The sequence below is a fragment of the Phoxinus phoxinus genome (assembly GCF_949152265.1).
Source record: "Phoxinus phoxinus genome assembly, chromosome: 9".
NCBI lineage: Eukaryota > Metazoa > Chordata > Actinopteri > Cypriniformes > Leuciscidae > Phoxinus > Phoxinus phoxinus.
In genome coordinates this window covers 22,825,903-22,840,150 of record NC_136884.1, presented here as the reverse complement: position 1 = coordinate 22,840,150, position 14,248 = coordinate 22,825,903, and the positions used below count along the sequence as shown (strand labels likewise).

The window sequence follows — 14,248 nt, the reverse complement described above, 5'->3', positions numbered from 1 at the left end:
AGCAGCCAATAGGCGCGCGAGCTGGTCCGCCTAAGGCTGTATGCTGCAGAAATGCGTTTTACAATATTACAAAATTAAGGATTAATTTTTAGGCTTCATATCTCGTGAAAGAAATCTTTCCCGTAGCGTCTTTCGACGCAGTACGAGAGTACTCTCGTAAGAGAACCTTAGAGATTGCTGTCCATGCACTCATTACATCACGGTTGGATTATTGCAACTCTCTTTACTTTAGCATACCCAAACACTATATTGCTCGTCTCCAATTAGTTCAGAATGCTGCTGCAAAGTTCCTCAAAAGAAAACGTAAATTTGATCATGTTTCACCTATCTTAAAATCACTGCATTGGCTACCTGTGCATTTTAGAATTGAGTTTAAAATTCTTCTTTTCGTTTTTAAATCCGTAAATAATCTGGCACTGAGCTATTTGTCTGAGCTACTCTGTCCACACAATCCCACACGAAACCTAAGGTCTGTTGATCAGAGACTTTTGGCTGTCCCCAGATCACGCTTAAAGAATAGAGGGGACAGAGCCTTTGCGATTGCTGGCCCTAGGCTGTGGAACAGCCTTCCGGTTTACATCAGAGCGGCTCAATCTCTAACTGTTTTTAAATCCTCTCTTAAAATTTCTTTTCTTTAGCTTTTAACCCTTTAAGTGTCACCCCCCTTTTTTTGAATATACATGAAAATGCACTTTCTGAACTTAAATGTTTGTAACTCAAGAATGCTTTGGACTATGGATGTAAGATTGGTCTTGTTTTAAAGAAGAAAATTTGCAGATTTTTGTAGAAGTGAAATAAATTAAGAAAGTGTAACAGAAAAAAAGTTATAGAAGTTTGAGTTTATGAAAATAAAAATAATAAAAAATTAATTATTCATATTTTATATAAAATATATTTTTTCAAAACCCTGGTGACTCTAAAACTGCACAAAAATCAAAGACAAAAATCTGAACAAGTTGTGTTTTAAATTTTAGGTTGATATCTCAAAAAATGAGCTTTCAGTAAGATTTTGTTTGAGCGCAGTACCACACCTTTTCACTAGTTGACATTACTGCCCATATAAGGGCGCCTGTATTTCCATATATGGTTTTTCTTTATTTCTAAAACATTTTCAGACCTTTTTTTCTAAAATAATTGAACAAATGCTATCTTTTGAACTCTTGGCATAAAAACAAACTGAGGTTTCTACCATTTTTTTCATGATTTTTCATGTTCATCACTATTTCAAAATAAAGGACTGAACACCTTAGGAGTATGAAAATATTATTGTTGCAAATTGATAAATTACAGCTCCTCTGTAATATATTTTGAAAATCAGTCACCAAATATGAAAACTAGAGATTGTAAGCTTTCAAATGATATATAGTTTGTCAATATTAGTTTAGGTTTAGTATAGGATATTACTATTTTAAATATGTAATGAATTTGGGCCCACCGGTGGGCCGGTGACACTTCACTATGAGTTTCTGTCATGATTGTGTGGTTTGTCCTTGTTTCTTTATTTTGTGTATTGTTCAGCACTTTGGTCAGCCCTGGTTGCTGTTCTTAAATGTGCTACATAAATAAATACAAACTTGAAACTTAACCCTCATATGCTCTTAGTATCCTGTTTATTCTCAGTGCGTTTGGGGTCTATATGACCCCAATATTTATATACTGATTGAAAAAAAAAATTACATTTTTAATAATACATATAATATATAATTTTTTTTGTTTACTTCTCATCTATACAGTAATGCTGTGTTTTTAGATATACCGCTACATTCACATTACGGTGTACACCGCGGCACCGGCCGCCTCCACTGTCGTTTTGCTATTGTAAACGTCTACTCTGCTCATCCAGCACGAGTTGCAGTCGCACACAGACTGTGACAGTGCAGCAGGAATCAGTTCACTGATCGCGTTACGATGGCGGAGGATTTGTTGCGCAACAGAGTCGATCTGAGATGTCTTAGGGCGGTTCACACAGAACCTTTTTTTCCATTCCAGTGCGGTACTTTTCCATTATTTTTCTATGTAAACGCGCTAGACGGATGTGTAATCTTGCGCTCGCGTCTTGCATCTTTTGCAGCGTCTCGCGCATGACACAGCATTATAAAAACGCGGCGCTCAAGTTAAAATCAGTTCCCCCATTCTACGTAGTATCGCATTTTACAAAGCAAAAACGCACTCTGTGTGAATGGCCCCTTATCTTGTAGAACGCGCGTTCAGCACCGCCACTATGGAGTGAAAGTGAAAGTAAACACGATGCGCGCAAATTAGTCTGCATACAATAACCCGTCTCCCAATAGACTGCATACAATAGCCCGTCGTCTCCCAATATCAAACCTATCTCTGGACGTTGTAGTTGTGGCTCTGGTCTCTGTTTTGGTCTCTGTTTGCACTTTGAATACAGAGAGAGTTGGCCTACTTTGATTATGGTTGCCCTTGCACTTAATTATCGTTTGCACTAATAAGAAAAACTGTTGATTTATACTGTTTTTATTTCTATTTTCAATTTGTGGAAAGTAGTTTCATTTGGAGGTCACACAGCCTCAATCAGAAGTTCTGGAAGCTCATAATGTACAGTAAGATCTGAAGAGACTCGTGTGAAATCATACTTGAGAGAAGCCAGTCAGTTGAGTTTGTGTTAAAACCTTTACAGTGCTTCTATATTGTTGTATTTCAATGTATTTGATAATTCAGACTCATAAAGTAGAACTGAAATAACATTAATTACAAGATGATTTAGTTAAAACATTTCAAAATCCACCTGCAGACTATTTTTCCAGTCATGAATTTTGTCATTGAGGATTTCTATCAAATACTGTGCAAAAATCTCGTCTCGTCTCGTTCTTGTGAACCCAATCTCGTGTCTCGTCTTGTCTCGTGAGATAAGGGTCTCGTCACACCCCTGCTTGCATGTGAAATATGAATTTTTTATGCAAAAAATACTTAAATTATCATCTAAATTAAATATAAGTTGTTTCTGGATATTGATCTAGGTGTTAGCTGTATAATTCTGCCATCTGTTGGTAAAAAAAACCCCTGAAGGAATTCAAATTTAAGAAATACATTGTTTTGTCCATAGAGGGCAATAGAGATCCATTCATTTTACTGGATATGGCCAACTGCTCATATCATAACTTTTGTGATACATTTTGTGAATTTATATATGTATAAACATTTTACAAGACATTAAAAATAAATATTATTTCAAATAGTATAATTTTTGTAGTTTTTAATGCGTTTTGAAATGTCTATTTTTACAAAATACCACATAAATTGCCACATAAGAAATACCTAAAAGACAAGACTTAGAATCAGATTGTAGTTGCATATTATTTATTTTAATGAACACATTAATGTGAAAAAAATAATTAACTTTAGAATTTAGAATAATTTTTTAGAAGAAATTAGCACAGAATGAACTGTGTGCAGGACACCAAAGACCCTCTTTGTATACCTTTCGTGTGGAAACAATTTCTTTGTTTTCAAAACAAAGTTGCAGCTCTTAGATCTCAGAGTAAACTTTCTCAAAGTTGAACAAGTCAGTTGTCTTTCATCTCTCCCTTGCTCTCTCTGCATGTGTGTGTGTGTGTGTGTGTGTGCATGCATTAGGTCTCACTGATTCACTCAGTGCTCTACATTTGTGGCTGATTTCATTTAGATTCCATACAGATGCTCTCTATGATAGTCACACGTACATGTGTGTGTGTGTGTGTGTGTGTGCATTAGGTCTCACCCCTTTTATCTTTCTTCTGCATTTGTGGCTGATTTTATTTGGCTGCTTTGGCAGTCATACCTGTTTGTGTGTGTGTGTGTGTGTGTATGTGTGTGTGTGTTTGTTTGAGTAAGCATGTCTTTTCTACATTGCTGTAAGGAGGAGCCAGAGGCAGTATTAGAATCCATGTGCTGAAGTTTATTAAGTGTAGGCAGCAGACTGAGTGGGAATAAGCAATGTGCACAAACACAGGTAAAGGTCCAAGGGCAACAGAACCAAGGGGGATCCAAAGGCAGAAGATGAGAAGGCAGGCGAGAGGGTCAAACTCCAGAAACAATCCAACAGGCAGTCAACAATCCAAAGGGGTAATCCTAGAGACAGATATCAGTGAAGGCAGGCAAAGGTCATACACAAAGTAATCAGACAATGAATAGAGAATGCTTGGTAAGGCAGTAGGACTGGCAATACTTCGCAAGGCTTGTTTGGTCATGCCATGCTTTAATGGCCGCCAAACAGGAAGTAACCATAGAGTGAGAACAGGGAGTTGCACCCAGTCAGAATTCAGGAGAGGGCTTCCTCTGTTGGCGTGGCGTTACAATTGCATTTTTGCTCTAGTACCATGCCTTCATTTCTGTGTTGAAATTTTCAGATTTATGCTGGAATTACTGATTTTATTCGTCAATTTCTAAAAAAATGCTTTCAATTGGAGTCACACCTGTGTGTGTGTTTGTGTGCGCGAGCATGTGTGTGTGCAAGTGATCATGTTGCTCTAGTACCAGGACTTCATTGTGGTATGAAAATTTTCATATTTATTCTGGATTTATAGACTTTTTTTGACAAATGAAAAATAAAAATGTGATTTTTTTTTTATTTTCCCATTCATGGGGTCAATGTGGGGTCATATTGACCCCAAAGGTCATGAGTGTGACTTTTTTTTTTTACACACCTTTAGAACAACCGAATCAAGCCCAGTTTTTTTTGTGTGTGTATGGATAGATAATTTAGAAAAAGTCACAAGATTTTATGCCACTGAGATAAAGGGAACCATTATTTTTAACGAAAGAAAAGCCGATTGGGGTCATATAGACCCCAAAGCACAAATGAGGGTTTTAAAGTGTTAAAATTCTGAAAATGAATGAATGTTTGGTAATTATGATTAGGACTGATGCTGGTAAAAAAGGACACTTTTTTGACATGGACATTTTTGTCCTTTATGGACCTGAGTGGTAGCTTTAAAAAAAAAAAAAAAATCTGATACTGCATAAAAAATATGAAAGCATCAAAATTAATGTTGTTGTTAATCATTGACACATCCAAGGCTGTAATAATCAAAGAAAAAAAAATCTGCTTAGCATTTAGTAAATTGAAAATAATTAAAATTGTTCTTTTTTTATAAAAAAACAACAACAATGGCATTATGTAAACAAACCAGCATTTAAAGGGTTACAATTCAGAAAATTAATGAATGTTTGGTCATTATGATTAGAGCTGATGCTATTTTTAAAAAATACATCAGTGAAAGTGGAAACAAATATAAATGTGTGTGTTTTTGTCCACTTTGAACCTATGTGTAACTTTTTTTAATTGATGCTCAAAAAACATGTTTTATTATGTTGAACAGTTGTACTGTTTAAAAGTTTGGAGTCAATATATTTTTTGAGGACATTAATAAGTTCATTCAGCAAGGATAGAAATTGATCAAAAGTAAAGTTTTTTATTATGTTAAGAGAGAGAAAGAGAGAGAACCTTTCCCAAGTCAGTTCTTTCTCTTGCATTTATTCTGTTAAGATAGTTTGATTACAACATGGTATTTGATTACATTTTCAACAACCAGTATCCCTGATCACATTGCAGACAGATGCATATCGGTTATCAGACATATAAACAAACAAATAACCGGTATTGTTATAAAACAAACAATATCAGTCGATCTCAACCAGTTATGCAAACATCCTGAATCTCACAAGGACACAAGCATGCTGAACTTCATTAATTTATGCTCTTATAATGTCAATAGGATAGTTTAGTAGCTAGCTAGGATAGGATAGCTAATAGATAGTACATTATTGAAAAGATAAAGAATAAATGACAAAAATAACAATATAACTGCTCTTTTCACCTCTGTGTGAGAGCATGTACAGCACAATGGTCATCTTCATCAAAGAACCATGAGAATTACTGTTCAAACTATCTTTAGGAAGAGAGATACAGGGAGAAGGTAAAAGGAATGATGGAGAATATGAGAGAAATGGCAAACAAAAGAAGGTTGAGTGAACTTCTTAATCCACCGGAGTTGAACATAACAAATCCAGGAGGGTTGCTGCCCATGTAAGAGTTGATCCAGTTCTGGAACTGAGAAACTCTGGCGAGCACACTGGGATATTTGGGGTCATCACATCGTTCTGCACCAAAACTCACAATGCCGGACTGAATCCACCGGGAGTTGTTCCTACTGACCATTGGACCTCCAGAGTCTCCCTGTATTGACAAACATTCAGCATTTATATTTCTGACAATATACAGTGAACAATTGTTACAGGCACAAGTAAACAACAGTGTAGCTCAATGGTAAAAGTATGCCGGCCGTGTGTCCACCAAATGTTTTTTTTTCCTGAGGCCAGCGTACATTTTGTAAAAGAAATTGCAGTGGAAGCGTTTAGTGTTTCTCTCATGTCATCTTGAATTAAAAAAGTAGTACATTCAGTGTACTGTTGGAGTAACTGGAGCACTGAATCAGTTGGCAAAAACCAGCATCATAGGATCATATACGCCGGTATTTTAGCTTATTTGGAGTCAGTGACTGAGTTTTGATCAAGTAACTTGTAGATCTGTGCTGACTCGAGCTGCAAACTGTTTCAGACAGCTCAGTCCAATTTGGTGAAATATTTCATCCAGTTCCCTAAAAATAACTAATTGCTTTGCATCATCACTCTCGTAAATGCGCTCCAGACCGTTTGCCTGAGGCTATGGATTACCGGTAGTAATATTGTAAATAATGTTCCGTTTTATTGCAGACTAAGGGTTTAGCTTCATAAGACCTTGATGTGTCGTCAGGAGCCATGGGTATCAATTTTGTCAAGCCCACATGAGAGCCTGCAATCCAGACAGTCATCGTCGATACACTACGGACTGCCGATGATGATTTGCTGTTTGACTCTCAAAATAATGTAGCCAGTGATTTTATGACTCACCAAGGACCACGGTTTCATCTAAAAGTCTTCTTTATTGAAGTATTCTCTATTGAAGAATATAAAAGTCACCTACATCTTGGATGGCCTGAGGGTAAGTCAATTAAGATCAAATGTTCATTTTTGGGTGAACTATCCCTTATAATAGTCTGGGACTGCAACTTCTCTGCAGATAAGGTGTAGTAAAAAGCAGTTGTAGTGTATGAGTTCATGATCAGTGGAGTAAAGACTGAGTTTAACTAAGCAAATAAGTTGGCAGTGTGAAGTGTGCAGGTGACCAAAAACTCGAGATACGTTTTGTAAATTGTTTTAGATGGGTTAAAATGAATGATTGATTTCTTACCTGACATGAACTTTTTCCTGCCACATTTAAAAATCCAGCACAAATCATTTCACTTGTGATGCCCGCTCCATAAGCCTTATTACAGGCACTGTTGTTCACAATTGGTAACATAATATCCTGCAGTATGTCTGAACCCTCGCCTGTGACATAGATCAGAGGATATATTTTTACAGCTTTTAAAAAATATTTCTAGGTAAATTGTTGAGGGTTACAGTATTGTTTGTGTTCAGTTAATTGACAAGCAAATATTCACTCACCTCCAGATTGTAGCGTTCCCCATCCAGTCACCCAGCTCTCTGTCCCTCCAGCAAATACACTACCAGCAGCCGCCAGACAGACTGGCTTAATGTAATCAGTGAAATTCACAGAAGAGGAGAGCTGGACCAGTGCTATGTCGTTGGACATCTTGAGATTGTTATAGTCAGGATGTTTGATAACTTGACTCGCTGTCCTGGATATCTCATTAGGGTTTGAGCCCGATTGGCTCTGACGCCCCAAGTATATCATAATGTCAGATGCACCATAGCTTTAAATAGAAAAAGTATACTTTAATCCCACTATTATCAATTTACAATTGTATCTTGTTGTGATAGTTGACACAAAACTGAGCCGATGATTACTCACCCTCAAGTCATCCTAGGTGTATGAAATTCTTCTTTTAGACGAATACAATCGGAGTTATATTAAAAAATGTCCTGGCTCTTCGAAGCTTTATAATGGCAGTGAATTGCCGTTTCTGTTTTGATGTCCATTAAAGTGCATCCATACATCATAAAAGACCTCCACACGGCTCTGGTGGGTTAATAAAGGCCTTCTGAAGTGAAGCGATCCATTTGTATATTAGAAAAATATCCATATTTAAAACTTTTTAAAAGTAAAATATCTAGCTTCCGGCCAAACGAACATACGGGGCCCTATCATACACACGGCGCAATGCAGTGCCAGGTGCGACGCAAGTGTTTTTTGCTAGTTTCAGCCTGACGCAGTTATCATTATTACGTCCTGCGCCACGTTGTTTAAATAGAAAATGCATTTGCGCCCAATTATGCGCCCATGGGCATCATCTTGTCTGAAAACGAGGTGTGTTCAGGCGCATTGTTGGCGTGTTGCTATTTTGAGGAAACTGAAATAGACTGCGTCACTGACCAACAGAAACCTGGTCTAAAGTCAATGGCGCAGTATTTATTTTTTTGTTATTTAAAGAGCGCGTTAGTAATGTGCGCCTATAGGCGGGTCCACAACGTGTGTACACTCTGCTTATTGCACAAACAGGGACACGCAGCAGCCAAATATTAAAAATAAAAGGATCACAATGTTAAGGATTAATATTAAGTACATAAAGATATGGTGTAATCTGGCCTGTCCTGGTAGATGATCTGCTTGCGCGCATTCCTCGCGCACAAACAGATCCGTTTCCTCTCTGAAGCAAAGTTCAAGTCTTTCCGCCATGTAAATAGCAAATTGGCTTTTAAAGGGACTGATTGGTTTATTGCATGTTAAACGTTATGTGTACTCATTAAGAGAATAGGGACAACCCTTTTAGACCATGCGTCTGGTGCGCCGACCATTTTCCCCATCATTAAACTAGTAAAAGTGGATTCAGACACGCTCTAAGTGCACTTGATCGTTAAAATAGGGCCCACGGAGTCCACTTAAGTGTAAAGCGCAACTTATGCGAGTAATTTGACATACTGCTGATACGCTACGCCATGATGCACTACGCTACTTCTGGCGTCACAAGTTGCGCTTTAGGCGCAAGTAGACTGTGTTTGGCCGGAAGCTACGCTATGTTATTTTATATATATATATTACATTATTTTACTTTATAAACTTTTAAATATGGATATTTTTCTTACAAAAACGCATCGCTTCACTTCAGAAGGCCTTTATAAACACCCCGGAGCCGTGTGGAGCACTTTTATGATGGATAGATGTACTTTTATGGACTTCAAAACAGAAACAACCACTTACTGCCATTATAAAGCTGGGAAGAGCCAGGACATTTTTTTATATATCTCCGATTGTATTCGTCTGAAAGAAGAATGCACTAGAGGGTGAGTAAATCATGGGATAATTTTCATTTTTGGGTGAACTATCCCTTTAAGCTTAATTTAAGATGCCAACATACTCCTTGAAGCAGTGAGCTGCAGATACAACCCAGTCTTTATTGATTAGACTCCCACCACAGATATGCTGGCTGGCATGAATGCTGACTTGCCACGGCCAAGACCCTGCTGTTGCATCCCCCCCTCCAACAATCTTGTTGTTGAGGGGGGCTTGACCACATACTAATGAGAGAAAAGGTAATATGAGAATTCCTTGTTAAAATGCCTCACAGACATAGAAGAAACATTGTGCGTGGAACAAGAGTTTTATGCTCATTACGACAACTTACCATCTAACTGGCAGAGGGAACCTGTGTGGGACAAAGACAAAGTAAACAGTAATTTGTACAGAGCTGATAAACAGTTACTGTTATACTCTTACATCAGTGCTGGCACACACTATTGGCATGAAAACAAGATAAAACCTTCACCTGAATAATGGTATTTATGGATTTTTTGTCAAAATCCTTGTTGAATTATTTCATAGTAATGACATGAATAAAATCATCTTAACTAAATTTGGCCAGTTTTACATGCAGTGTGTATGTAAATTTGCAGCAGGCTTACATTATGCTTTCTCACTGAAAGTTTATGCTACGTAACAGAACTGCATCTCATTTACAGAAAATACTTCTGCATTACAAGTTGTCCGTTTTTGACAGATACTGAAGTTTCAATGTATAAAAGACTACACTGCTAAAAATGCTTTTCTTACTTACCGTAGTATTTTTGTCTTGTTTCCAGTCCACATATCTAAAAAATTCTTAAATCAAGAAGCATTTTGCTTAAAACAAACTTTTTGCTTAAAATAAGAAAAAATATCTGCCAATGGGGTAAGAAAATAAAATCTTGATTCAAATGGAAAACAATGAAACATTCGGAAAACAAATTATTTTTCTTACCCCAATGGCAGATCATTTTGCTAGTTTTCAGCAAACAGTTTTCAGTTTTTTTTCTTTTTTTTTCAGAAAACCAGCCCATAATTTTTCAGGAATTTCTTATGTCATTCTACTTATCTAGTAAATGCTTCTTTTTAAAGAATTTTAAGATATTTAGACTGGAAACAAGACAAAAAAAAACTACATTTCTGTAGTGTATAAAATGCATTAAATATTAAATATTTTTGTGTATCATGCCATTACTTATGAAACATGGACTATTATTTTAATTTAAAATAATGATTAATATTATCATATTTGACAGATTGTATAATTTTAAATAATGACACTATTGTCATTTAGAGCTGTGTTACAGCATAATCGGAACAGTCCTTATAGTTGAATTTCCATAATTGATATAAATATGCTTTTAAAACTTTTTTTTAAACTTGACTTGACTTGATTTTAGACATATAGCAATTTAAATCAATATATGAAAAAAAAATCTAGTTATAAACTGTTAGCTAGTTGTAATTTTAAATAAAATATTTATTATTGAAATATCAAAATATTACAATTATTGTAATAAACGGTATACTTACAATCGTAAAACAGTAATATAATAGACAGTCAAACGTTTGGACACTATTAATTTTTATTGTTTTTATCACTATTTTAAAAGTATGGGATTTATAAAGAGACCAAAATTATAATATTAAACAAATCAAAACTATCTTTTAGCTTATAAAAGATAACTACAAAAGCAATTTCAAGAATTTAACCAAAAATCTTTAGATCCAAAGGTTTTAGATGTATCATGAGAAACATCAATTTAGTCAAGTCTGTTGTGTATGTGTTTTCAAAGGTTTTTAGGAATTCAATTGATTGTCAGTTATTAAACGCTTCATTAAATGCATATCTAAGTTTTTTCGTGTCATAGATTTTACCTGCTATGTTGAGAAGTATGGTTCCGGCAATACACAAAGCTGTGTTAATCTTCATCCTTAATCTTCTGGTCTGTGATATTACTGCTGTTTCCTCAACTGTCAGGTTTAATGAGATGTAAAGTAAGTACTGCCACATTTATCAGTGGTCCTCTGGCCCCACCCTCCATAACGTTTATCTCTGATTCAATCATAAAGCTTATTCTGAGGTTTTTCATTGGCGTTTGTTTTGGATGTGGGTGGGCCCAACCATTTTTTGAAAAATTTGAAGAATTTACTGTCATGCAACTGGTAAAACCAGATCCCTTTCTGTAAAAATAGAAGTTTCCAAGAAGTGACATTACGTATGTCGGGAACTCTACCCCCATTTAAAATACAGGTAGATGGTGAAACCTGCTGGGCATTTCTGCCTGTCGCACCTCCACCAGTGCCTAAGAGATTAAGGTATACCTAAGGTGTACATGTTGGGGAACACTACGGAGGGCATTTATGGGTCATCAGCTGGGGACCACCAGTCACGGATGTTTCGCTCCTTTAACCCCAGTACATCTCATGGTGGCGGAGCGATGGCAGGGGGTTTCTCCCTGCCACCCCCTGCTGATGCCCTAGGTGGAGACTGGACCCCAACTCTTTGCCTTCCTTCTCAGCCACAGCCGTTCGACCAGAAGAGGGGGGCCTGTCCCCAACCGAGGCCTGCCCGGCCATCCTGTATTCTGCCAACCACTTCCCTGTGTTGCAGCCTACTTATTGCCAGGTCAACCTCCTCCTTGGCCTTCCATTTTCTCCCGGTTAACACCTGGGCGTCCGCAGCTCTCACCAGATGATCTGTGGACTCTCTTAGCTCCATGATCAACCGCACCTTCTCCTGCTTATATCCTCCGCTGATGGAACGCAGGGGCAGCTGGAGCTTTGTCTTGCCAAAGAGACCTACATCAGAAAGGCATCTTGGTAGCCCGAGCCATTTCCTGACGAGTTTGCCAAGCTATCCAACTTGCTCACTGTGGAGGAGGGAACTTCGCTCATCTTGAGTGGCCACATTATTCTCTGGTACAGCGTGAATTGGTAACACCAAACTTTGTATTTGCCTGGGAGCTGACTGCGGTTGATCCTGGCGAGGCCATCTCCCAGCTGCTTTTTCACCACGTTCCCCATCTGTTTATCCGTGAGGTCTGCAGAGTATATTCGGCCGAGGCTCCGAACAGGCTGGCTAGACAACAAGGGGATTTCCTCACCGCCAGCGCTATAGATGGTGCGGTCACTCCTGACCCCTCTCTGAAGGGACAAGCTTTGTGACTTTGAGGGCTTGATCCTCTTTCTTGCCCACTCCACAAGTTCATCAAACCTCTTAAGCAGTCTCACCGTGCATGGAGCTGTCTGGAGTATGGTGGTAACGTCATCCATGTACCCTCTCAGTGGAGGTAGCCTTTGGCCTGATGGCAGCTTCACTCCTCTGACCACCTGCCTTGCCCCAATGAGGATGATCTCAAACGCTGCTACGAACAAAATGGGGGAGATTGAATACCCCGGGGAACCCAGTGGAGTCAGTCTACCAGCATCACTGAACTGCTGACTGAAGTGCTGTTCCAACTCCTCCTTTGTTGTTTCCAACTTCCCGCTCCTCCTATCCTCCAGCAGCTGCCTTGCATGTTTGAAGGGATTCTTGAAGAAATCACTCCTCTCTTTCTCCTTTCCTTTTCTGCGCTTGTGAATGCGCTCAGCCCTTCGCAAGCTGGCCAGCCTTTCCTTCACCTCCTTCTACAGTAGCTTCAGACCTTCCTTCTCCTCTTCCTCTGCTTTCCTCCACTGCTTCCGTAGCTGCCGCCGCCTCTTCACCAGCTGCTCGATCTGTTGTTCCCTCTTTCCTTTCAGCCTTGGGCCTGCGCATTTCTTCCCCGAGATTGTTCCGAACCTGCCTCTACACTCCTCATACAAGATGTCTCCGATGAAATTGAGCTTGGCCTCAACGTCGCCACGGAGTGAGTGTTCCAGAATGGTACTGAGTTCCGCATCCAGATGTTGCCACACTGCCACTTCCTTGGTTGTTGGCCACTTGATCGCTTGTCTCCGCCCTGGTTCTCTTTTTTCCCCTCTAAGGACTGGCCCTTGGTTGTCAGGCCCAATCGATTTGCTCTCCGCTAGACCACCTTCAACAGGATTAGGTGATCAACAGGGATCCACCAGTAGCTCTCCTCCCTCTACTTCCTGCTCCCTCTCCTCAGCTGTGGATCCCTCAGCACTGTGGTGTGTGACCTGGCTCTGGGTTCCACTTGTCTTACCTGCAGCTTGTGCTGCAGTACAACGCTGCTAGAGGCTCTCTTCTCCACACTTCATCTTTCTTATATAATTAATAAAGCTAAAACTTGTTTTGAACAATTTATTTGTAGGGGGGGAAAAAATCGATTTAAATCGTAAATCTGGGATTTTTTTTTAAGCCATATCACCCAGCCATACACACAGGTCAGTTTATCAGACGAATGAAACTTGTGAGGTAACGCAGCGCTGTTTCACTTGGCCTACACTATCACACTAAACTAACTATGTGTTAGTTTTTTTGTATGAGACTAGCAGTAAGCTAGATCAACATTTGAATAACATACAGATCATATTCTAACATTGATTAGTTTTATGTACATTTGCTCACCTGTCTAATAAAGTACATGCAACACTCGAAGTTTGTCATCTTGAAAACGCCACGCTGATATTGATCCTCGTTTTAGTTCTCCTTTTGTCCCAAAGTCTGCTTGCCATGTTCCATAATGTTTGAACAACACAACAACAGCGTGAGCGTGCCACTAGACGTAACTCAGTTGTCCACGTCTGTCGCCATGGTTACTATGGCAGAACGAGCAGAAACCAGGGATAACGCGGATATTACGTCATTGACAGGCGACAAGTGAACGGAGTCAGGGACAAGCCATTATTTAAAATTGGAATTTCTCTCAAATTAAAAATCTTTGGGAACTTTTTGGGATAATGTAAGTACACAACTGCAGGAAATATATCACACTGTGCAAGTGATCTTTGGATATTTTATTTAATAAATCGTACTTTAATAAGATTGGCTTATTATTATAGTGTAACTATAAT

General features: G+C 38.5%; 1 protein-coding gene across 1 annotated transcript; it reads right to left on the bottom strand.

Annotated features, from left to right (window-relative positions):
- Positions 1–5,433: 5,433 nt before the first annotated feature.
- Positions 5,434–11,286, bottom strand: LOC307003923 (chymotrypsinogen A-like). Its single transcript, XM_079622808.1, has 6 exons — positions 11,165–11,286; positions 9,630–9,650; positions 9,363–9,522; positions 7,492–7,760; positions 7,235–7,374; positions 5,434–6,181 (listed from the first exon to the last, which is right to left on the bottom strand). The coding sequence occupies exons 1-6, from the start codon at positions 11,217–11,219 to the stop codon at positions 5,897–5,899; spliced, it is 930 nt and encodes a 309-aa protein (XP_079478934.1). The 5' UTR covers positions 11,220–11,286; the 3' UTR covers positions 5,434–5,896.
- Between the last annotated feature and the right edge of the window lie 2,962 nt (positions 11,287–14,248).